A 24,961-nucleotide genomic window follows, 5' to 3' on the forward strand; every position below is an offset into this window, starting at 1 on the left:
TTCTTTCATATTTCTTTTTGCACGGATTTCGGTTTTACAGTGTTGCACGTTATAACCAATCACACACAGTTCCATTGACTTTATTGATGCAATGGCCAATCAGAGACATTCAGATGAGACAGCACTGAAACAACTGAGTTTTGCTGTCTTGCAAATTCTATAATCATAAACATTATGTATATGCAATGTAATTATGAGAGATTTGTTTATCAGTGTAAATTATAAGGGCAGTGCATATACTTGTACTGTAGCCTGAAGTCAGTGATATTTTTTGGTCAATTATCTTTGCTCACTTTTTGTAGCTGCTCATTGAATAACTAAGTCAACTGTAAGCATCATAATTAGTAACCTACAATATTTATATTAAATTGTTATCATGTTAAATACAAATTCAGTCATATTAGGCTTATGCTGTAGTTGGTTCAAATAAACAAATAAATTAGCACAATAATATTGTGTATCACGGTCTTACAGGTTGACGATAGGACAACTTTAACAGTTTAGCATATTGCCCAAGACTATTGGGGACCCCTTGGAAGTTTGTAAATGCCTTCAAGTGGGCCCCAGACCTCACTGATCTAGAACATCCCAGCATCACCGGTCACCAGTATATTTTGTGTTTTGGATGCTGAGTGAATTATTCTGTTAAATTCGGAAAGACAACTAAAATGAGCATGAAATTAAATATTTTTGAATTTCTGAGTGAAAAAGCTTCTTAATGCATTCTCATGTGAGTCACAGGAAGAAGAAGGATTATTGTCTTGCTTTGTACCCGTCATCAGAGAAGAGATGTCATTGCACAGAGGTCGGGGAAGTTATTTTGATTTTTAAAAATTAGAAGGTTACATGAATAAAACATAATGACCTGTACCAATAAATAATAATTTTTTCTCAAAAAAATGCAAAATTTCTATATTTAGCTTTTTTTTGCCGGTGGCTTTAAAGAAATCATAAATTACAAAAATAATGATAGTACTTCATGTTTTGTCAATGTACTCATACAGCGATCAAGCACCGTTGCTATGGTAACCCCCCTCAGATGACACGACTTCTGTTTGTGCTCTGAGGTTGATAAAACAAATTTTTCTTCTATATGTAAAAGTTATACATAGTTTTGAGTCTCCGTCCTCTTCCTTAGGGGATTTCAGGTTTGAATCAGGGGAGACGGACCCCGCAAATCTCACCATAGTCTCAACTTAACCGTCATGTCTTTCTTGGTCAACCAGCATCACCATAGTACAACATGCTAGCCAACCAGCTTTGTTAGCACTGACCAGCACAAATCGTAGCTTTTATCATATTTAAACCCATTTCATGCATTTTCCCCAACAAGGTTCATCTGGGTATGCTCATGAAACAGGATATGGTCATATCTGACACTTGCAGATGTGGTGTTTTACCTCCTGGTTTCTGGATTGCCCTCTAGTGGTGATTAATTGTCACTGGTTTGTGTAGCCGTGTGGCTGTTGTTTATCAATCTGTCACGCACATTCCACAGGTGTGTCATCACCTGAATCTTAAAGGCATCTTCATGGTCTTCACATTTATGGTGGAGACATTTTGCCCAATAATTTTTCAAGCCTTGACGCTGAGCGTATGCTGTTGTCTAGCCTGTAAACAACAACTTGAGGCATTTATCAGCCTGTTCAATTCCCTCCGCACCTCTGTGCAGTGCTCGCCATTCACCAGCAGGGAGCATAATCAGTCTGCGCTGTTTAGGGGTGATAGATGAGACGCATAGACGTGCATTGTATCTATAATGAGCCACTGTGTCTTCGTGTGTGCCTGTGCATCTGTGTCTAGAAATACGTCAGCGTTCGCCAAAGGATGCGTTATATGGACCGTTACGTTTGAGTTTAGAGATAAAAACTATTTACGCAGCAGTGATTTATTTTTCCATTTAATGGTACGTTAAGACGATTGGCTGAAAAAAAGCGAGCTTTGAACAAAAGCGGTGGCCATTCATATTGGAATAGTGATAAATTCCCTGAACTATTAAAAAAAAGTTGAGCTCTCATTAAATAGGCAACAGTGTCTCGCAGTCCAATGTTTTTAGTGCTAATGAGGTATCTCATTGGTTTCTTGTAATATAAATAGACTGCTCTTTTGGCCTTGCGTAATCTCCAAAGACACACAGCATCTGTCTCAATATCATCCTTCCCGCCTCCCTGTTGAGTGTGAAAAGCATGAGAAATCTATCAGCACAGTGTGCAGCGCAGGTCTTCTGATCCTCCTTGACTGAGTTTGAGGGGTTTGGAGGCTTGTCAGCTCACTACCTACACACCGGTCTACAGAGCTGGCATCATTTGTCTGTTGCTTTCACTCTGTGTCTCTGTCTCATTTCTGTTTTATTCCTTCATCCAACTGTATTTCTGTTCCGAAACCAAGCAATCTGCCAAGCTGCATATTGCCTGCATAGGTGGTTACCTGTTAAGGCATCCTAACCATCATAAGAGACTGATTTGGAGTGTTCTGTATATACAGCAAAATATACATGGGCCTCTGCACTGGATTTTCATATTTAATAGCTTGCTTGCCATTAGCTTGTTAAGATGCATGGTGCATGGGGCTCTAATAACTGTGGATACATCATATAAAAACTATATATTATATATATAGCATCTGACTATTTCAGCAATGTTCTTCCTACCTTTCTGAGCCTTGAACATGTCAGTTGCACTGCTGTCTATCTTAATTTGTTTTCTGAAGATAAACAAAGGTCTGACAAGAGGGTGAGTAACTAATGACCACTTTTAATTTTAGGTTGAACTATCCCTTTAGAATTCATAGCACACTGAAATATTGGATACATTTTTATTTACACTAATCTATTTATTTCAGTACTTTTAAGCATTGTGCAAAGGATTTTTTCACAGCGTGTTTTGGGATTGCCTTTGCTTTGAAGGATATGTGTGATGTGTTGGCAATAAGAGAGTATCTTGGCAGGCAGCATAATTAAGACGTCTACCTTTTGGTCGAGAACATGCTTATGATGATTTTAAAATGCGGCCTTTGTAGGCGGCTCATTAGCTTTTGAGATGAAGTCAGCATTGTTATGCCAGCTTATTATAAAATACTTGAATAAATTCACTTATAAATATAGGCAGTCACGGGTTTGTGCTTTCTGGGCCTGTTTCCAGAATACAACAACATATTTGAGTTTGTTAGCACTTGACCTACACAGTACAATAGAGTATGACCGATCACTAATAGCAGTTGTCAAATTTCTCCACCTACAGTCTGAGCCGCACTATATAAAAATTTCCATTTTCTTCCAGTGTTTCTGCCTGTTCCAGCTTCTTCTTTATCCCAATGAGCTGTAATTACGAAAGAGAAATGTATTGACTGATTTACATGGTCAGTTTTTTAAAACAAGCAGTGCTTGGCACAGGTAGGGTTTTTTTTTTTTATCAAATGGCCTGATTACATTTTTAATTACCCTAAAACTTTTCACTGGCGTCAGCACAAAAAATGTGTTTAGTGTTTACGCTTTCTTTTTTCTGTGTTTTAGAAATAATCTAGAGCTTTTTCTTTGCAAATATATCTACATTTTTATGAAAACTCCATGGCAAAGTGACGCATTTAAAAAAAAAACAAAAAAAACCACTTTTGCTTAGTGGCTAGTCCACTAAAGGCATTTTACAGCGTGCTAACGGCCAATGCTCAAATGACTGGCAGTTAACACGTATTTGCAAAGTTACTTATAGTTAGTGTAGTACTTAACGTGGAGTATCAAAATAAAGTGTTATCCAAAACATTAGCTGTCTGTATTTTTTTCTGTGATAAACCAGATTAATGAATTCAAACAGTGCGCCGTGATCAGCTTATTTTGATTATGCATATATTTGTGCTTTTGTCAAAACAAGTTGTATACTTTTTCGTATATATGCCCATAAGCAAACAGAGCATGTAAGCTCATATCTCTCTCTCCCTCTCTCTTTCTCCCCCTCGTATAATTAGACTTTATTTGTGAATTTTAAGATGACAGAGGGGGGTAGATTTGCGACAAGCTGTCAGCATCCTGCTGTTTGTTCTCTATGCAACTTTAGAGCGAAGTCCTACCACCACAGTCGACTTAATCCGTCTATTTCAGTACTAATTGTTTCGGATCTGTGGATAAAAACAGAGAACTGGCAGAGGTCCACCATCTCGCCCTCATGGGAAACTGTGAGGCTCAATGCAGAAAATGCTGCATAAGTTGTCATATCAGGCAGAAAGAGGGCAGATACTATTGCCTCTCACCGAACCCTCCTACACCTTTCTACTCGCTCCGGGGATATAAATAGATCTTGGATATATAATACATTGTTATATTATGCATGCATGCCACATAAGGATGTCACTTCCAGTGCTGGCCTGTGACTCACTTGTCAAAGACACTAAAATCTGTGTGGGGAAGCATGGGCTCTGCATATTTATACGGTTATTCCTCAAACTCCAATTAAGTGTCAAAATATGCCGCATCTCAGCACTTCTGTCTGGCGTGGTTGGGAGATAAGCACTGCAGGTTTGCGCATTTGAGTTGCGGTAAATTTGGTTCGGCTTATTGCTCTCTCGGTTGTGGATTGTTACAGGGTTTATTTTGAGAGCAAAGACATCTGTTGTGCCACTTCAGTGGGCAAATCTGCCCGTGTGCCAACTCCCGCACAGAGGAGCCGGGCAAAGGGCTGCTAAGCGGGTGCTGAAGCTGGCGGGGCAGTGCCTCTGTCACGTACTCAGAGGTGTCCCTTCACCTGCCGTGACCCTTCCCTTTCCGCTGTCTTTCAGATGCGTCTTATCTTCACACACACAAGCCATTTCCTGTCTGGGTCTCCGCAACCCTGTCCGCCTATGCAACAGCGCAATTGTTCACACTCTCAGTTTTCTCATGAGTCTGGAAACATGGGATTCCAGTGGAAAACTAGCTCTTTTATGAGCAATTGTTCACTTCATTAAAGCATACTGTGCACCTACTGCTGAGTTTGGGTAATTGCTCTGCGTTGTTCATTTCCTATTCATACAGCCTGTATCTGTGTTGTGAACACAGACTGACCTACAAAGAAGATGGAAACGGTGGATGTTTTAGGTGCTTAATGGATTAGATCACTCAAAAGTGAAAATGATGACTGCATTCACTCACCCCCAGGTCATTAAAAACCAATGAAAAGAAATGGAACATGAATGTAGACATTTGAGGTTTTGCTGGTTCCTCCTGGCATACAATTGCTATATACTCATGTGCTATATATGTACAGTGTATATGTGACTCTGAACCAAGAAACCAGCCATTAACAACTTTTAACAACTTTTTCAAAATCTAGAATATGAGGGTGAAAAAATATATATATATATATATATATATATATATATATATATATATATATATATAATTGAGAGGAGCTTTACAGTTCAGAGGGGGTGCTAAAAAAAATGTAATTGAGATAAAGTAATGAACGCCTAATCAACTTTTTTAAAAAATAATTTTTAATATAGCCTACAGCAGCTTGAAAAAAGACATATGTTACTTTTTACCGCGGTACTAAACTTCTCTTATGATACTCTTATTACTCTTATTTGTAATATATTAATGACAACTGCTAAATATGGTTGCTAATTATAAGTCATATAATTTATGAACGAAAAATTAGCATTTAGGATTTAGCATTTCCAATGAATGTAAGCCAGTTGAAATTCTTATTCTGTCTATAATTATTATTAAGATTAATTTCATTAATAAAATGCATTACGTTATTGCCCTGCAACAGTAATTTTATAGCAAATCACCACATAAAGCACTGTGATGACTATAAAATATTAGCTATTAGCTCTTTTTCGATGTTTTAAAACATGTCTATTAATTTATACAATTAATTATTTAAAAAATTATTACATTTAAAAAAAACACTGTCATCAATAAAAATTCAGGGCGCTGATTTTCAAAAAGAACCTGCGAAATACATTTCTTCTCATGTTTTTCACTGTATAAGCCACAAAATAAATATTTAAGATAATATTTTAAGACAGCATATAGCGTTATCAGCATATGTTAAAGTTGATTTGTCTCTCGTTTTTTTTAAAGAGAATAAAAATCCTGATGATGCTTGACAGCCAGGTATGTATGAACATTCTCATGTGACTAACCGCATTGAGCCAGTAGAAGCACTCTTTCAGCAGCGGGAGGGTGCTGTTGGCCCCTGGGTGGCCAGTGCCCAGAGAGGTGTGAGTGGAATTAATTAATGGTGAGTGTTGGGTTCGGAGACACACTGAAATCTGGAGGCATTGGAGAAGGTAATAGGAGGAGAGGTCCATCGGATGGGGCTAACAATGAGTTATGGGGAAAACAATGACGTTTTCAAGATTCTCCTGACTTTCTTTCGATGCATGTCAGGGGTTAGGAGTCTTTTTGCCTCATGGAGATATTGTAGGTTCTTATGGTCGATGAGTACTGTGAAGGGATGAGCTGCTTCCTCCAACCTTTGCCTCCACAGTCAATACAAGGCCTTTAGCCTCTGTCCTTTTTTTGCCATGAAGAAGCTGGAAGTAGCAGGGGTTGTTGAAGCTAGTCTTCAAAAGTACTCCTGTGTTGGTGAGGGTGCTGATAAGGTCCAGGTCTGACTGATTAGTACTCAAGTGACGTTGTGCGCTGTGACTGGGTAGTGAGAGAGCCTGGACTTGGGATTTGGGACAGATACATTTTTATATATATATATATATATATATATATATATATATATATATATATATATATATATATATATATTAATATATAAAATAGTAGTTCATTTAAAAAGGTATATCTAAATATCTTTTACAGTATTTTTCATCAATTAAGTGCTGTCCTGACCTGCAGTAGAGACTACTTTCAAAAACAGTCAATTTTGAACAGTAACTTAAATAAGTAGATTTTCATGCTGCTTTTGCATGTTTTTCAACTTCAGAGCATTGGTGCTTATTACTCAGAACTGTTTGGACAGGAGCGAACAGCATATTATTATAAGTCACTGTTTGCGTTCATCAGGAAAAAAAAGGTAATACAGTTGGAACGACACTAGAGTGATGACAGAATTCTCATGATGATGGTGAATTATTTCTACAATGTGTTTCTGCAGTCTGTACATCACGGTGTCAGAAGTTCTTGATTTCCCGTGTGGGTGAAGACTGGATCTTTCTCATCCTCTTGGGGCTTCTCATGGCATTGGTCAGCTGGGCCATGGACTACACTATTGCCTTCTGTCAGCAAGGTGAGAGAGAGAAAAGAATGAAAAGAAAGAAAAGGACAATTTTCTGCTTGACAGGGTTCTGTGAAAGTACAGATGGTGTCCTTTAATCAGTCAAGTATTGCTTTTTTTCAGTAGGATATCGTCACCGTGTGTATTCTGGGATGGAAGGTACATTAATGCCTGAACGAATGGTGCCAAATCACTGACCTCGTTTTACAAAAGAATGAGTTTATTTACAAGGACTGGGGTGTGGCAGTTATTTGTGGCAGTCAATTAACAAAAAGGCACTGAATTGTTTTAGCACATTTCAAGGACAGCTCTTCAACATCAAGTGCTTTCCACATATAAAACAACTCAAAGATTTACAAAAATGACAGATAGTATGTTTTTGTTAATAATATGTTAAGACGGAGGCTTTAAATGATGTACACTCGCATGAAATGAAGACTCTAGTCATATCAACTGTTTATTTAACACAGGGCCTGTTTCTCTTCTTAGTCCACACCTTGGTCTTGCAATAAATTAACAAATGCAAACGACTGGTATTTCAAATCAGCAAGAGCACAAAAACATTTTACTTACAGGGCATGGCCATAGAGTAGGTCACTTCCTAATGTTGGTTGCCATGTTGAAATCATAGGGGACAAAAACTAGGGGCTAAGGAGATCCAAATAATTTCAGTATTTGTGTGAACTTTTGATTCAGTTATGGGCATTTGTTCAATTAAAAAAAGATTTTTTGAAACGCCTTAATTTTTTCATCCACACCAATAGGTGACAGTATAATTTCCAAGGCAGCTGTTGAATTGGTAAGGGACAAAAAATGAATTAAAAAAAATTACTAATAACGAGACGGTGTCATGTGAATGAATGAATGGCCACTTTTTATCAGAGGATGGTGCCCACAGCTAAACTATCCATCCACTCATTTAACAAAGCACTCGTTCATGGTTTAATACAGCATAATGCAACACAGATACAAATCATTGTACATTGATTATTAAATCATTTAACTATGGTTTATACATCATTTCCGGGACAGAATTCAAGATGAATGCTTTAATCTTACTACTGGAGCTACCCGTTTTAAATGATTATGAAGCAGCAAGCAAACGATGCAAAAATGGCAGTCCTTCTGGTGCACTCAGTGTCCAATTCACATTCGTTTTCATTCGCTCCTTAAAGTGTACTGATTGAGTGGACTAATGTAGGGAAAATATTTTAAAGATGTACAACTAAATAACTGTAGATGCATAACTAAGTAAATGTAAATGCATACTCTATTCAGTTATCTAAAAAAATTCAGCCACACCAATAGGTATTATACATTCCAAAACATCTATGCAGAAAATTGGGCAGGGAAATTAACTTTTACAATTAAATGAGGACAAGTAAATGTACATGAACAGTCTATAGCTGTGTACCAAATATCTGTACGTTATGCAGTTTTACTATGTGCTATTTCCATACCATCCAGTGTATGATTTTTAGACAGTTGATTGCATGTTGAGTACATTAAGAGTCCAACCTTTTTTGGTATATATAGTGTGGATATATAGTTTGCTTTTTCCTTTTGCAGTTTTCAATATGAACACTACTCACACTATTTATGCTACAAATGGCATAGAACAGCGCATAAGTACGTCTTATTCCTCTACAGAGATGTAATTATATGGTGTGTGTGTGTGTATCGTGTCTGCAGCACAGAAGTGGATGTATGGTGGTCTGCACAGTAACATGTTGCTGCAGTACCTGGCCTGGGTCACTTACCCAGTGGTTCTCATCACCTTCTCCGCCGGCTTCACGCAGATACTGGCGCCACAGGCAGTGGGTGAGATACGCGCACACATTCACCCATGCTCATGTAATCAATTTAAGCCAAACGGCCTTTACGTTTTCTCAGATCTCTTTGTAACCCCCTTCGTCTGTTCTTCCTCTAGGCTCTGGGATCCCAGAGATGAAGACCATTCTCCGAGGTGTGGTGCTGAAAGAGTACCTCACTTTCAAAACCTTCGTTGCCAAAGTGATTGGCTTAACTTGCGCCCTTGGAAGTGGCATGCCTCTGGGCAAAGAGGTGCATGAGAGGGGATATCTGATCCTAGATAAGTGTTCTAATACTAAAATGCGTTAAGCCTTCGCCCTGTGATCACATCTGTTATTTCTATCTCCTCCTGCGTCCTCTAGGGACCATTTGTTCATGTTGCCAGTCTGTGTGCTGCTCTGTTGAGCAAATTCATGGCCTTGTTTGGAGGAATCTACATGGTGAGATGCTTTCTACTAATGCTGTCTTTTGTCAGGAACTTTCTGACATTTCATACTTTGGTAACATTTTATAATACATTTTATAATACCTTCCACTAGCAAACATTATTAACATAACGTTATTTACATACACAGTGAAATTCAATTATGAATTTCCCACATTTTTTGGATTCTTAAAATTACATGAATCTAATTGCGTTAGGTAACAAATAAACATTTCCAACCTTTTGCTCTCTTGCACGCACGACACAAGTTTAAATCTGATATTTTCCGACTCTTCTTGAAAAGGAAAAAAGTTGGGATACCATCTACTAATAATATCTGACTGCATGTTAACTATTGATCAATTAAACATCATGTAACATTTGTTAAATGCATGCCATGGCTTATTTATAATGACCTATTAATGACAGATATTATAAAGCGTTACCAATGACTTTGTGTTTGTATCATCACTTTACATGTCACTGCACTTGGAACGTCATGGCCTTGTTCTTCCAGTCTCATCTGCGTGTATCATACAAACAAGCAGCTGAGGGTTCTCTAGGGTTTTATGTTAGTCTGTGATTAGTCAGAGTACATAAGGTATCAGTTCTCAAGAGATTTGCAAGCGCAGTGAATGGAGCCATTTGTAAATCACGCTAAAATGAGTCAAACGGCCTTCGTGTGATACTATATCAACCCTGTGGACTTTACCCACAAAGTAACCTAAGAAATCACAGCACGCTGGGGAATGGATCAATAACATGTTGTTAGAGCAGAGTGAACCTGACAGAAAATCGGAGAGCGTAAACATTCCGGCACATTTTAACTGTTTCACTGTAATTGAATGCACTTTAATTAGGCAAATGTCAATGGCATGTTTACACAGACAGTCAGGCAGTGGGGTCCGGGGTAACGGACCGTGCTGATAATTATTTGTCTGACACCTCATACCTGTGGGTGTTACTTTGATATCGGGATATGAATGAGCACCAATTATGGTCAGGGTAAAAGAAAAATATTCTAGAAGCAAGAAAAAGGGAACGATCAAAGTTTCTGGTACTGAATATAAAAAAACTAAAAAAGCTAATAATGAGTTTTTATCTCACACCTTAGAGTTTTTTTCTCATAATTGCATGATACAAAATTTGCAATTATGATTCTTTTTGTCGGAATTGCGCGACGTAAACTCGCATAGCTCTAACCCTCTCAAAACTGGACGTTATAACTTGCAATTACAAGTTTATAATTCTGAATAAATGGTCAGAAAAAGTCGTAATTGCTAAATATAAAATCCCAAAAAAGGCATAATTGCAAGTATATCCTATTATGACTTTGACTCAATTGTGTATATCACAGTTCTGTAAAATAAAGTTAAAATTTCAAAGAATGTATGAAATTTAACGTCAAGAATTTTAGATAATATTTTTGTTTTTTTATTCGGTGGCAGAAACAGTGGATAATGTTGCCATATTGAAGGAAAATTCACATATGTGACCCTGGACCACACGACCTTAAGTCCTAAGTCGCTGGGGTATATTTGATAGCAATAACCAAAAATACATAGTATGTGTTAAAATGATCAATTTTGCCTTAATGTTAAAAATCATTATGATAAAAAAGTAAAGATCATGTTCTATTAAGATATTTAGTAAATTATATGAAAACATAATGTTTGGTTAGTAATATGCATTGCTAAGAACTTCATTTGGACAACTTTATAGATGATTCTCTCATTATTTAGATTTTTTGCACCCTCTTTTCAAGCTGTTGTATCTCTTTTTATTTTATTTATCCATCTTTCAGATGATGTATTAAAAAATTGGCACGTATGACTGGTCCAGGGTCACGTGTGATTTCAAAATAATTTATAGGGGTGATTGTGGTTAAACAGTAAGATTTATTATACACCTGAATAATCTGATAGATAGTTGAATTTTTAATTATTTATTTTTGTAAACACAGTCTTGAAACAACAGCAGTGCAAGTACTTAAAGCATTGTTAGGTGTTGAAAGAAAGATACTCACATGTATATGTGTTATTTTGATTTACTGCTGAAGGAAGAGCCCTTTGAGGGAAACAAGGTAAGATGCAGGTATTACTATGTTTGGGTGTGTCCATGTGATCAGATTGATTGAAAGTGTTATAATGAACGAAAAAAAAAAAAAAAAAAAGCGAATTTAATTTTTTTTTAATCTCCATTTGTGATTCTTTTTTTCTCAAGTTTACCATTTTTCCATCGTAATTTAGCGTCTCACCGGACTTCATCCTCCCTGGCCGTAGCAAACCGTAACCGTTCACAAAAGATAGCACGTAGTGAATGAAAGAGCAGTGTTTGTCCATTTTTTAATTGTGTTCATAGCAATACCTTGTTCCGCATGTCTTTGCCATGTATCCGTCAGTGTAATTACTCTGTTCCACTCTTGGCTGCCTGTAAAATGCCACGGCGACAGTCGTTTGAAACCGGATTTGCATTTATTGCGTATTCTTGTTAATCTGACAGAACGAGCTGAGAAACACAGAGATGCTGTCAGCTGCTTGTGCGGTGGGGGTGGGCTGTTGCTTTGCAGCCCCTATTGGAGGTAAGTCCAGACATTGTGATCATAGCTGGCCACTGGAGATAACGCCATATCACATTTACGACAGTAACGTTCCCCCTGTACGCTTCCAGCTTTGAGCATAGCTGTTTGTCGTATGATCTGCTGTGTTGTGGCAGGAGTGCTGTTTAGCATTGAGGTCACATCTACGTTCTTTGCCGTGAGGAACTACTGGAGAGGATTCTTCGCTGCAACCTTCAGTGCCTTTATCTTCAGGGTGCTGGCGGTGTGGAATAAGGATGAGGGTGAGGGAGAAATGCGTTGTGATAGCCCGCACAGTCAGGTGATTCATTCGTCATAAATTTCTGACCGTCATTCTCTCTTCGGCGTATTGCAGAGACAATCACGGCTCTGTTCAAAACGCGCTTTCGGCTGGACTTTCCCTTTGATCTGCAAGAGCTTCCAGCTTTTGCTGTGCTCGGGTTTGTGTCTCACCTTTGCCATCTTTCTCCCAAAAACGAGTTTGATTTACATAATTTAAAAGACGGTCGTCAAAAGACAGATTTCACGCAACTAATATCCTTGTCCAAAAACATTTACGTTAAAAATGTCTAAGCTCTTTAGAACAGTTTATTTGCTAAGCTTATCCTTCTGTTTTCAAACATTAAGAGTTGTTTTCTGGTTGACAGGCCGAGTTCACATGTCTAGTCTTTAAATCCAACTAATTATCCTTAGAACTTAATTCTTAGTTCTAAGCTGTAAAATAGAAGTGTGCAGGGATGATAGATACACAGTGCCACTTGTTGATGTTTCAGTTGTTTTGTTGTTGTAATGTTTTTTTTTAGGATTGCCAGTGGTTTTGGGGGAGCGCTGTATGTCTACCTGAACAGGATCATAGTAGAATCTATGCGAAAACAGAAAACCATCAACAAGTTTTTGCTAAAAAAGTGAGTTTTTTACTGCTTCTCTTACATTAACAATAATTCTTGCCATACAGTGTATTTTGTTTAGGTACTTGCTCAGCATTTTATTTTATTGTTAAAAATGCTACAACAAAATATATTAACAAATGTATTTTTAATACATAAAAAGTAATTATTCTTTTTCGTGTTTGGCTACCCATAGAAGACTAGTGTATCCAGCAGTGGTCACTCTTCTTGTCTCTACGCTCACCTTTCCTCCTGGGTTTGGGCAGTTTATGGCAGGCCAGGTCTGATGTTTCGAGATTTACTATGCGTTTCATTGAAATTTGCTGATTTTTTTTTTTTTTCACACAACCAGACTTTTTCAGTCTTTCAAGTGTGTTTCATGCTGATAGATTTATTTGTTCCAGATCAGTAATTATGCATTAAATAACAAACTGCGCTGCCTCCTCATTTAGCTGACTCAACATGAGTCACTAGTGGCACTGTTTGACAACCAGACCTGGTACAAGCAAGGTGTTGCTGAGGAGTTTGCGTACTCAAGTCACGTACCTCAGGCCTGGAAGCACCCACAAGTCAGTGTGTTCATCACACTCCTCCTCTTCATTGTCATGAAGGTGTGTCTCACCAATTCACCCCAAATCTTAAATCTGCTGTAAATATATGCGCCCTCGGGCCATTCGAGATGTAGATACGCTTGTTTCTGTATCAGAACAGATTTGGAGAAATTTAGCACTACTGCACTTGCTCATCGATCCTGGAGTGAATGTGAGCGGTCAGAATAAATGTCTAAACAGTTGATGAAAACATCACAATAATCCTCAAGTAATCCACACAACTGCAGTCCATCATTTGACATTCTGTAAAGTTAAAAGCTGCTGGTTTATTAATAAATAAATCCATCATTTAGAAGTTTTAACTTTAAACTGTTGCATCTGGCCAAAATAAAGGCCATCCCCTGTTGTTCTCTCAAATCAAAATCCTCTAACATATTTATTCAGAACTAACTGTACTTGAAAACGGTGCATATTTATCTTTTCGCTGGAGAAATATTATGTATTCGATTTTATGATATTATGAATAGAATACTTGTATTTTAGCCAGAAGCTATGATTTGAATTAAAACATGTTAATAATAGTTTTTATTTATCGTAAATACACAAGATTTTCCTAAAAATAAAGTTAAAAACACACAGGATTCAACTTCACAAGGTTATAATGGATAGATTATGGATGCTTTTGGTGTTTTTATCAACTTTTTGGACTGTCGTTCTGACAGCTCCCATTCACTGCAGAGGATCCACTGATGAGCAAGTGATGTACATTTTAATCAAATCTGTTCTGATAAAAAAACAAACTCATCTACATATTGGATAACCTGACGGTAAGTACATTTTCAGTAAATTTTTATCTTTGGGTGAACTATTTCTTTAAACAGCAATTTTAAACCCTGGGAAATATGTGAAGGATGCATGTAACATTGTATTATACCGCATATTTTTTAATTGTTCTAGATGCAAAATCAAACCAATCTGGTGAGATTGTCTCTGAATATAAATGACCAAGTATTAACCTTTTTTGAACTATGGATCTTTTTCACATTTTCCCGGGTTTCTTGGCAGCAGAAATGGTCATATATGTGTTAACTTGAAGATCAGTGAATGGGAGAGTAAAAAAGTAAACTTTCGAGGATTTATGATGCTCATACCCATGTCATCACAGTCTTGTGAAAAGGTCCATTGTGTATGTTGAATTGTGCAGTTTTGGTGAATCACAGCCATCTTGATTTTAAGTACAGAATCGCGATTGCCAGTGTGATATTGCATAATTATTAAACAATGTCTTTGTTGAAGTGTGTGACCTTGTGGCTTCTAAATGTTTTCCTCAGTTCTGGATGTCAGCTGTGGCCACAACAATGCCTGTGCCTTGCGGGGCCTTCATGCCGGTTTTCCTCATTGGTATGTGATTCTAGCTTGCGTGTGTTGTTTTGGAAAGTCAACACTCTGCAATATGCTTTTTTTGGTTTCCATTTCAATTCACTATTGTACGAGCGAGCACTTTCGAACATTATTTTGCTTTTGTGTTCATGCCGGCCATCATACTTTAGTTTGTTCTTAATGGTTGTTTTCCTTTTCCCGCAATCGTGTTCTCCATTTTCATCCCTCATCACTGTCTGACTCACTAAAGCCTGTGTGTAAACACGTCAAAATCACTGGAGTCAATGTTTGTGACATCACGTAAGTATACGCCAAGCACGTGTTACAAAATTGGCGTTTTCGCCGCTTCCACAATGTCACGGAATCTACGTTGTGAATTGTGTGTGCCGCACAGGGGCTGCGTTCGGTCGGCTGGTGGGCGAGAGCATGGCTGCCGTCTTTCCCGAAGGGATACACGCCGACAGCACTGTATATCCCATAGTTCCCGGCGGATACGCAGTTGTAGGTGAGAGCGTCGACTGTGCATGCCTTCTCGCGGATGTCCATTTGTTTTCTTTCAAAAGCCATCAGTTTCAACCCGTCGTAGCTATATCTTATTCACACACGTAATTGAACCTGCAGGGTGTTGTATGCAAGAGTCATACATTTTTCATTAACCCACACAGACCAACAGCCAAATTAGATCTCGCCTGTGGAAATGGCTTCAGCGGTAGCGCTGCATTGTGCAGCGGAGCAGAAAGCTTGTCAGGAGCACAATAGGAAATCAGATGGCTTGCGGCGGGTGACTGCTACTGTAATTTGATGCGGGACGAAATGGTGATTCCCACAGGGGCGGCGGCTCTTTCTGGCGCAGTCACTCACACCGTGTCCACCGCCGTCATTGTGTTCGAGCTGACCGGCCAAATCTCGCACATCCTGCCCGTGATGATCGCTGTGATATTAGCCAATGCCGTGGCTCAGAGTCTGCAGCCTTCCCTCTATGATTCCATCATCCGGATCCAGAAACTTCCCTACCTGCCAGAGCTGGGCTGGGGACAGGAGTGAGGGCTGTTACGTAACTTCCCCAAATTATCACTCTCATATCATTCCCCTGGCTTTTTGAATGCTTACTCCCATCTCTCTCGCTCTCTCTCTTTTTTTATTTACCTGTAGGAAATATAATATCCGTGTGGAGGACATAATGGTGAGAGACGTGCGGTTTATCACTCTCTCCTCATCTTACCGGGATCTGCAGGAAGCTCTCATAACAGGCCAGCTTAAAACCCTGGCCTTGGTGGAGTCCAAAGGTGAGACATATCATATATCTGTATGTTTTGCACAAAAAAATCGGTCGTTCTGCACATGTTCTTCATACCACTATCTTACATTAGGAATTGTAAGACAAATTTTAGACGATTTTCTTTCTAAAGTGTCTTTTTTTTTCTCCATTTTGCTCAATATAGAAGAGTGATTCGGCTGAAATAACTCTGCAATATCAGCTTTTGATTGCTGAACCATTTTCTGGCAAGAAATGAGCTGCACTCAAAATGAGTTTTCAATGGCTGGTGCCAGTATCTAGAGAGCAGAGTAGTGCGTGTGCACTTCGTATAATGCATATATAAAATATGAGTTTTATTAATTTCTTGAAAAAGAAACTTCTGGACAAAAAACAATAATATTAATATTATTAGTATTATACTTTCTAGAAAGACTACATTAAATTGAACAAAGGTGACAGTAAATAAGTTACAAAATGTTTTTTTTAATAAATGTGTAAAAAAACCAATGTGCACCACTGTTTTGAACATTTATAAATATACAGAATGTTTCTTGAGCACCAAATGTGTATATAGGATTTCTTATATAAGTTTTTTCAATGATTATGTGAGATTTTGAAATTATACCTGGCCTACAGAAGAACATCTGTACAAAGATTCTGACCATTTAAATATTGGTAACAGTTTATTTTATGGTCACAGCTATTAGGTACTTATCAGCATGCATATTACTAGAATATTAGCCATTTATTAGTGCTAATTAAGCACTTATCAATGACTTATTCTACATGACTAATATATACATCCAACAGTTTATTGAGGAAAAAAGTTGTAGTTAATATTACATTTTAATTTGACCTATTCTGAAGTGCTACCAAATTATTTGATTAGTGTAGAATCTGAAGCGTTTTATATACGTTTCTAAATCTTAGACATTTGTTTGTTTGAAGGTTTATATTTAGATTAAATGCGCAAAACATGCCTAATAATGATTTTGAGTTAATATAGAAGTGTACAGATGTAAAGGCCTGGAAATGAAATAATCTACTGAATGAATCTGAGAAACAGTTTAGTTCAGGTGTTTGTATGATTCTTAAAAATGGACAGCGTGTTAAAAAATAAGTGTGAAAAAACGAGGCCGTAAATATTTTTTTTTAGTAGTTTCTTTTCCAGACATTTTCTTGATGTTCCCAAAAGATAGCTCACAGTTGGAAATGTAATCCCACAATTCCACCTCATACCCTGTGACAGACACATTCTTTACCTTCTCCATCTCCTTTCCCGCCCTCCCACCATTTCCCCTTTGCTATCCCCCATTCCTCCAGCTGTCCCGCTGTGTCTCTCTCACTTCTCTCTTTCTCTCTCTTTCCCTCTCTTTCTTGTCTCTCTGCTGTCTCCCTTGCCTGTGTCCCCACCTGGCTCCAGAGTCCATGATCCTGCTGGGCTCTATGGAGCGCTCCCAGCTGCAGTCCCTGCTCTCGCAGCAGCTCAGCCGAGCTCGAAGGCTGGAGTACTTGAGAGACCGTGCTCAGGACAATGGCACCCATGTGCCAACCTTCCCCCAAGACTCTCCCCCAAGGACCGGCCGTGGCGTACGCTTCCTGGTATGAACTTCAGAGAGTTGACACTAGTGTCAATTAAAATTGCCCATACAATTTTTAATGATCATTGGGGTCACCCATTTGTCACTGTTAACGAGCTGCTGCCTCACTAAACTCCACATTACTGCTTCTTAATAGTACATTTAGGTATTGGATGAGATTAAAGGATGTAGAATATGGTCATGCAGAATATGTGCTTTATAATGAACAGCTAGTAAGCAACTAGTTAGCAGTGAAAACTGGCCTATAAACCAGAGTGTTACAATTTATTTATTCATTTTATTCATTTTATATTATTTTATTTTAACTTAATCAAAGTTTTATCCAGCAAGGATGCACTGACCCCAATCTTTTAATGGCAGTTTAAACTACAAAAATCACTGGAGCAAAGGAATATATCAACCAAAATTTTCAATTGTTGTCTCATGCTGTTCTAAGCCTGAATGCTATCTTTCTGTGAAACTGAAATCTCATATGCAGATTGCACCAGGTTTTAGATGGCTTTGGTAATATTTGGTAAATGTGTTTCCATCTTAATTCATGTGCAATTTTAACTGGATAAAAGTTTATCCCACTCAAATGTGTGAATTCGTTTTTGATACAATTTTTTGAATTTATGCTTGTCTTGGTGTTTCCATCCAGTGTTTTTTTTTTTTAAAGCAATGCTACAAAATATGCATAAAAATAGGTGTACGGAAACATAGCTAATGTGGTCACACAATAAGCTGATGTTTTTTTTCATAATATGGACTGTAGCTGTTAAATTCTTATCTGTAGTTTCTACATTACAGAACATTTAAGTAAATCAAGTTTAAAAAACACTGAAATACTAAATGCTAAGTGAATTTCAGCATCACAGCAATATAAACATAGTAGAGTGTAATAGTAATAATAGTACATGTAAAAATGGATTTTAATTTAGTTAAAGATCGTAACAAAAATACATTAAACTTTTGCATTTGTGTTTATTAATTTGTTTTAGCTGTTCTCTGAGATCCACTGATAATGTAATATTTTTACATCAAAAAACATCATAATTTAGAAGAAACAGGCTATTTTCTGTCCTGTTTTAGAACCCCTTCATCCGTTTGAACAGGTGTGGTGAGTCGTAGACTCCCTGCTATGATTTACTTGTGTATATTTGACAGAGTATGTCGTTTATTGATGTTATTTAATGTAATGTCAGATGTCAGAATGTCAGATCCAATATACTCAGCACAGCATTGTCTCTGGCTTCAATCTTTTTTTAAAAAAACTCACATTGTATTGAGCCTTGTTTACAACAAATCAGCAGAAAAACTGCGAACTGATGGCATAGGTAATCCAAATATTAAAATAAAGGAAGTGAGTCCAATAAAGCATTAAATTCCAAAAATATATGATGTTTGCTACACTTGTAAGTGAATGCTGCGCTGGAACAAGCAAGATAAAGAGAGCTGCAGCGAAGAGGCACATTTGCCATAATTAAGGACCTAAATTTCAGTCTGTGTAGTATTGCTTCAGAGGTCTTGAAATGTAGCAAATGAGGCACATGAACACCATTTATGGTTCCCTTACAGTTTATTGGTCATTATGAGCTTTTGTGCAGGATGAACTGCATAAACATTTGCTCTTCCGTGTTCAACTGAAAATGACATATGGGCTTGGAACAGCGTAGAGAAAGCAATAAATATTTTTTTCTTTTGGGTCAAGTATGTCTTTAATTACGTTCAGTGTTAGTCTGCCATTGTTTTTGGAGGCTGTGTTCCCCGGTTGTCTGTTTATTCCTTAAGAAGAATAAAAGATTTGTCAGATTGCCGTCAGGTGTTTTTGTTTTTTTTCATGTTTTCTGTTTCATCCCAAAGAATTCCTTCCCGGCAGGCTGTCATCTCTGACTTCAGTAATACAGCTGGGAGTATGCGAAGCCTGTGTTAGTAATCAAACTTGCTTACAAGTGGATCTAACAGACTGTTTTTTTTTTCCAGATCTCCACTGAAGAGTCCTCCTACAGCCCCACACTGACTAACTCCCAGATCCCCCTCAAGTCTGCTCTGAAGACGGTGTCTGCAATCAGCAACACAGAGTCACTGAACAGTGTGTATATAACACTTACTCACGCATTTCAACTCCTACTCATGTATGTCATGTTGCGAACTGTCTGCGACCCCCTGGTACGCACCCATCTTGTGCTAATCTAATCACTCCTCTTCTGCAGGCTCTCCAAACCTCTCCTCTGGGGAACCTGTGAAGGAGCTAGTAGAGGTACGATGGCTCTCTAGGGATCCTGGGTGATACGTGGCACTTATGTAGCTGTAGATTTTACAGGTGCCCAGAGACTGAATATGGGACGAGAGACACAGGAGGAACCATCTGCCAAACCAGCCTAACAATTAGCCTAAACATCTTTTTTGTTACTTTTTAAATGTCTTAGGCTTTGTTCAAACAGGCCTATCTTTTGCCGTATTCTGTTTAGTTTTCTCCTATTTTAAAGGTTTTTGACAAACGTGACCCTGCACCACAATGAAAATAAATTGAGATTAATGCATCATCAGAAAGCTGAATTAATACGCTTTTCATTTGTTATGAAAGGACAATATTTGGCAGAGATACAACTATTTGAAAATGTAAATAGTAAGAAAATCGCCAAGTTGTCCAGATGTAGTCCACAGCAATGTGTATTCCAAATCAAAAGTTACGTTTTGATATATTTAGAGTAGGACAATATCTTCATGGAACATAATCTTTATAATGCTAATGATTTTTGACCCTTGCAATGGGTTTTTGTCTATTTCGTACCCATGTGTGGTTTTTTGGTCCAGGGTCACAAATGTTATTCAAAGCACATAAATATGTGTATAAAAAAACTGATGTTTGATTCAAGTACAATTAGATTTTGTGGATTTTTCTTCAGCTTTTGTGTTCCAGAAGATCCAAATACTCTCTTTACGCTCACATATGGCGTTTACTATTGAATGCTGAGCGGATTGTTTTTTGAATTGGACTTAAATACAGATGAGGAGTCAGATTTGGATCATATAAATTTGTATATTTTATAATATTCCTAGAAAAATCGGTTGACATGAACTAAAAATGATCAATACTTCTACAGCATTTATTAATCTTAGTTAAAGCTAATTTCAGCATTTACTAATGCATTATAAAAATCACAAATTGTTAACATTAGTTAATGCACTTTGAGCTAACGTGAAATAACAATGTATGGTTGTATTTTTATTAACTAATTAACAAAGATGAATAAATACTGAAATAAATGCATGTTCATTGTTTGTTCATGTTAGTTAATACATTAACTAATGTTGACAAATGTTACCAAAAAATCAAGCAGTTAACATTCTTAAGAATGTTTCTTGAATCCAGCCCCAGAATTGAAAAAAAAGGATTTAAGTGCAGTTTGAATAAAGCCTTAGTGTCTGTTTCTTTGGAGTTTCACCTCATTTTTAAGTAGACTCCCACAGGACTTCTCTTATCAAGCGACATCTGTTGACCAGCACAAAATGAGAGTTCTGTCAGCCTAGCATTAACATGGGATTTTGGCTGCTGTATTTATTTATTACACACCCCTTTCTGCCTTTCTCTTTGGAGGAACGACGGCTCTAACAGTGTCCCTTGATAATAGTCAATGTTGAAGGTGCAGCTGTTGAGAGAGCGTTGCGTTAGAGTTACATTAACGCTTTATGCTCCTCCCTTTTCTATCTGTTCTGTCTGAAAGAGCAATGCTGGCCCCATGGCTCCTAAGAGGAGCAGGAGGCCCAAGCGTGTGAAGATACCCATGGCGGTAAGAACGCAGCCGCAGGGACTCGTTCCGCTCGCCCACAAACACGCATCATCGGGGGTGGCAGTGGCACAGCCAATAGGGCCTTTACTCAGAGGCCTTATTGCGTTCTGCCTGTGTGCTGTATTGATACTCTCCTCCAGCTTAGTACTTCCCCTCTAGGGAAGAGGGAACAAGCTGACTCATGAGATGATTCATGCCATGTTATGAAGTGTATATTTATCTCTCATGGGGTGAGTGCGTTTGTGTGACGCATGGTTTGGTTTTGCGGTTGTCAAGATTCAGAACAGGCCCCAAATGTTTGTAAACCTGCAGGCGGACGTCAGGGGATGTTGCAGTTGGACCCGTTTCTTTTGAACGAAGCTTTACGAAGTTGATTCAAGTCCAATTTTCAACTGGAGCCTTAAACTCTCCAATCAAATTAAAAACCTTTCGAAAAGCTATTCCCTGTCTTAGTTCTTTATTGCCTTCGTAATGGCATCCAATCTACCTCACCCTCCCCTGGGCTGCGTTTAATGTATTGCTTAAGCTTGCTAATGTTTAGTAAAGCTTGAGCCGCTTCGGTAGATTACTTTAGTATGTGTAGCCTGTCTTGTGAACTGAGTGAATTGCATGACCGTTTGTGAGGACAAGGTATGAAAGAGACATTTGTGCATTTCTATGTCTAATTCTCGACTCGATGTTTTCAGGATACACCTGATGTTGAAGATGATATGTCAACAGCAGAGGTATATCAGTGAAATACTACACTTACTCCTTAATTATTTTGTTACTCTATCTTGATTCTTGTAGTGACACACATAAAGCATTTCGTTGTAACTAATGTGTATTTTAGAATAAACTGAATAGTTTTATTCAGGGAGTTTCGAATTCTATCAAAACTCAAATAATCACTTTTTTATTTTATGATATTGCATAATAACACTAACACCTAGGATAGTTGCCCCTGTCAGATTTTGTGTTTTTTTTTTACCTTTAATAGTTTAACTTTTTAAAACTAAATTCTTTTTCAGATAGCAGAGTGGGAGGAGCAACAGTTGGATGAGGCTGTTAATTTCAACAACTGTAAAATAGACCCGGCCCCCTTTCAGCTGGTGGAACGGACATCTTTGCATAAGGTAAAGATCTGCTGTATCTGCCAAGCATATAGTGCTCCGCAGTGATGCCAACTTTGTTGTTTACATCACCCTAGCTTCATTCAACAGGATTTTATCCATTGGCTTTTGGGTTATTACAGAAAATAAGCTTTGCAACTAAGTTAATCTTAACACAGTTTCTCTTAATTTTGAAGCCTAAATATAGTCCCTATAATTGAAATACAAAATATACTGTGTGTCAAATTACAGCAAAGTACAACAGTTACAGTATGGTGTTCAGCAGTGGTCAAAAAGCATTTAAACATTCAATTTTAAATCGATTTCTTCTTGTAAACACACAGACGTGGAATCGGATGACAGTTAAATGACCACAAGACCTTAGAGTTTGTCAGAAAACAGTAGTAGGTAGTTCAGCCGGGAATTTTTAAGCAGGTGAAAAACACAAACATTCTGTATTTGGACGACAATAAAATCAGACTCCCTGTAAATGGTGATTATAACTAGTGGTTAGAGCAAGAGCCCATTTATTTAACACAATAAGGCTGTAGAAACAGACTAGTGATGGGTTTTCCTGTTCTTCTAATGTCCCTGACAATCTCTGTAGCTCCATTAAGCCACTTGTTAGCAACTGCCTTTTTCAAGGCAAGTAAAAGCTTTAAAAAAAAATCACAAGCATTACTGATGTACTTTATGTCAAAGAATAAAACATGAAAATGTCTTGAACTTGTGTGATCCACTTATATTATTTCAGTGAAGTAAAGAAAACAGGAAAAATGCTTGCTCCTGGGTTTAGACATAAAAAAACTATGTCATCCCTACAGCATTCTATTATTCAGCCATATAAAATGACAAAAGATTATCATAAAAGTGGTGCCAATCATTTGTATAACATATTCTGAAGCCACATTTTTGTTGGGAACAGACTGTATTGTAAGCCATATAATGCAAAGGTAACATTTTAATTTAGGCCCATTAACTTACTATTAACTAGTTGCTTAGCATGCATATTACCAGCATACTGGCTGTTTGTAAACGGTGAACTGTTGACTTAAAAAGCACCGCCTTATGCATATTGTCTTATGCATGAACATATTTCAGATCCCTTAATCCTTCCCGATACCTACAGTGCATGTATTATTTTTATTATTATTATTAAGTTATATTCTGATCCTATTTTTTCAATCACAATTTACCAATTCCAAACTACATCAATCTTAATAACAACTAGCAATTTTGTATTAAATTATTTATAAATGATAATTGTCCATGAAGGGTGTGCATAATTTTTAGGTTTTCTTTTACAGATAAAATGAGCCAAAAAAGACACTTAACTCAGAATGAAAGTCAAAATATACTAAATGCCCATGAGAAGGATGCAGTAGTTCTGCAATAAAACACAATGTTATCCTCCGTCTCCTATCCTGAAAAGCCTGTCTTCTAGAGATGGACTAAAATGAACTCCCAAAACCTACTGGCAGATTCTGGAAGATAAAATCTTTACACAGTGGTATAAGAGAATTTGGTGATGGTCCTTTGAGAATCATTCTCAACTTATCTGTCAGTAAAGCTTATAAAAATCAGTCTTCATGCATTTCACAACACTTCAGCTTGTGATTCTTACTGAGTGTGGATCATATTTTAGGATTTTTTTTACCCAAACAAAGTCTCTGAGGCCCTGACACATCGCACTTCTGGAGACTCCAGGTAGGTTGAGTTCTGGAAAACAGTGGCACTGGAGACTAAATGGTTCCTGACGGTTGTACACCTAATTCTTAATTCTTTTGCAGTTGACGTGTTTTTCTGACTGTGCTGACCCAATTAGCATTTCACTGTCCAGTGGTCATGCCTTAACTAAACTTCTAGCATTGCATCCTTCTCATGGGCATTTAATCATTTTGTCTTTTTTATCTGTTATATAAACCTGGCTAATATTTCTAAACACCTGAAAATGATTTTTTTTTTTCACTTCCAGCCTTCATGGACAATTATATGATTAAACCCGAAATTAAGATGAATGTGGTGTGGTTTGTTAAAATGTGCTTGGAAAAAAATGCAATCAAGAATATCAACTCGCCTAATAATTATACTCCAACTGTAAACTTAACAACTACCTTACTATATTAATATAATATAATATAATAAGCAGCAAATTAGGAGTTTGTGGAAAAAGTCAGTTAATAGTTAGATAATAGTGAGAACTGGTCCCCAATCTAGGGTGACCTGTTTTATTATCACAGTAGCACTTTTATGAAACATGAATGTCAGTCTTTATCTCTAACCCTTTTGTTCAGACACACACTATTTTCTCACTACTTGGCCTGGATCATGCCTATGTCACCAGCACCGGACGTCTAGTAGGAGTGGTCTCTCTAAAAGAGGTATGTGATTGTATTAT

The 24,961-nt window shown here is 37.6% G+C and overlaps 1 protein-coding gene across 8 annotated transcripts in view; it reads left to right on the forward strand.

The window, feature by feature from the left end:
* clcn2a (chloride channel, voltage-sensitive 2a) overlaps positions 1-24,961 on the forward strand; it is a 47,026-nt gene that overhangs the window by 18,585 nt on the left and 3,480 nt on the right. For 2 of the 8 annotated variants that reach the window (XM_043216826.1, XM_043216804.1), the window contains exons 3-24: positions 7,089-7,220; positions 8,901-9,029; positions 9,139-9,272; positions 9,383-9,460; positions 11,498-11,527; positions 11,947-12,025; positions 12,160-12,285; positions 12,378-12,462; positions 12,826-12,927; positions 13,106-13,190; positions 13,362-13,520; positions 14,792-14,861; positions 15,235-15,345; positions 15,670-15,880; positions 15,993-16,126; positions 17,522-17,700; positions 19,662-19,770; positions 19,892-19,938; positions 21,407-21,472; positions 22,159-22,197; positions 22,483-22,587; positions 24,858-24,944. In XM_043216826.1, the coding sequence (XP_043072761.1) occupies positions 7,089-7,220; positions 8,901-9,029; positions 9,139-9,272; positions 9,383-9,460; positions 11,498-11,527; positions 11,947-12,025; positions 12,160-12,285; positions 12,378-12,462; positions 12,826-12,927; positions 13,106-13,190; positions 13,362-13,520; positions 14,792-14,861; positions 15,235-15,345; positions 15,670-15,880; positions 15,993-16,126; positions 17,522-17,700; positions 19,662-19,770; positions 19,892-19,938; positions 21,407-21,472; positions 22,159-22,197; positions 22,483-22,587; positions 24,858-24,944 (2,297 nt within the window). Of the gene's footprint in view, positions 1-7,088; positions 7,221-8,900; positions 9,030-9,138; positions 9,273-9,382; positions 9,461-11,497; positions 11,528-11,946; positions 12,026-12,159; positions 12,286-12,377; positions 12,463-12,825; positions 12,928-13,105; positions 13,191-13,361; positions 13,521-14,791; positions 14,862-15,234; positions 15,346-15,669; positions 15,881-15,992; positions 16,127-17,521; positions 17,701-19,661; positions 19,771-19,891; positions 19,939-21,406; positions 21,473-22,158; positions 22,198-22,482; positions 22,588-24,857; positions 24,945-24,961 lie in introns of those variants that run through there. The other 6 variants (XM_043216810.1, XM_043216854.1, XM_043216836.1 and 3 more) reach the window with 6 other exon arrangements.

This window comes from Puntigrus tetrazona, chromosome 2, assembly GCF_018831695.1.
Source record: "Puntigrus tetrazona isolate hp1 chromosome 2, ASM1883169v1, whole genome shotgun sequence".
NCBI lineage: Eukaryota > Metazoa > Chordata > Actinopteri > Cypriniformes > Cyprinidae > Puntigrus > Puntigrus tetrazona.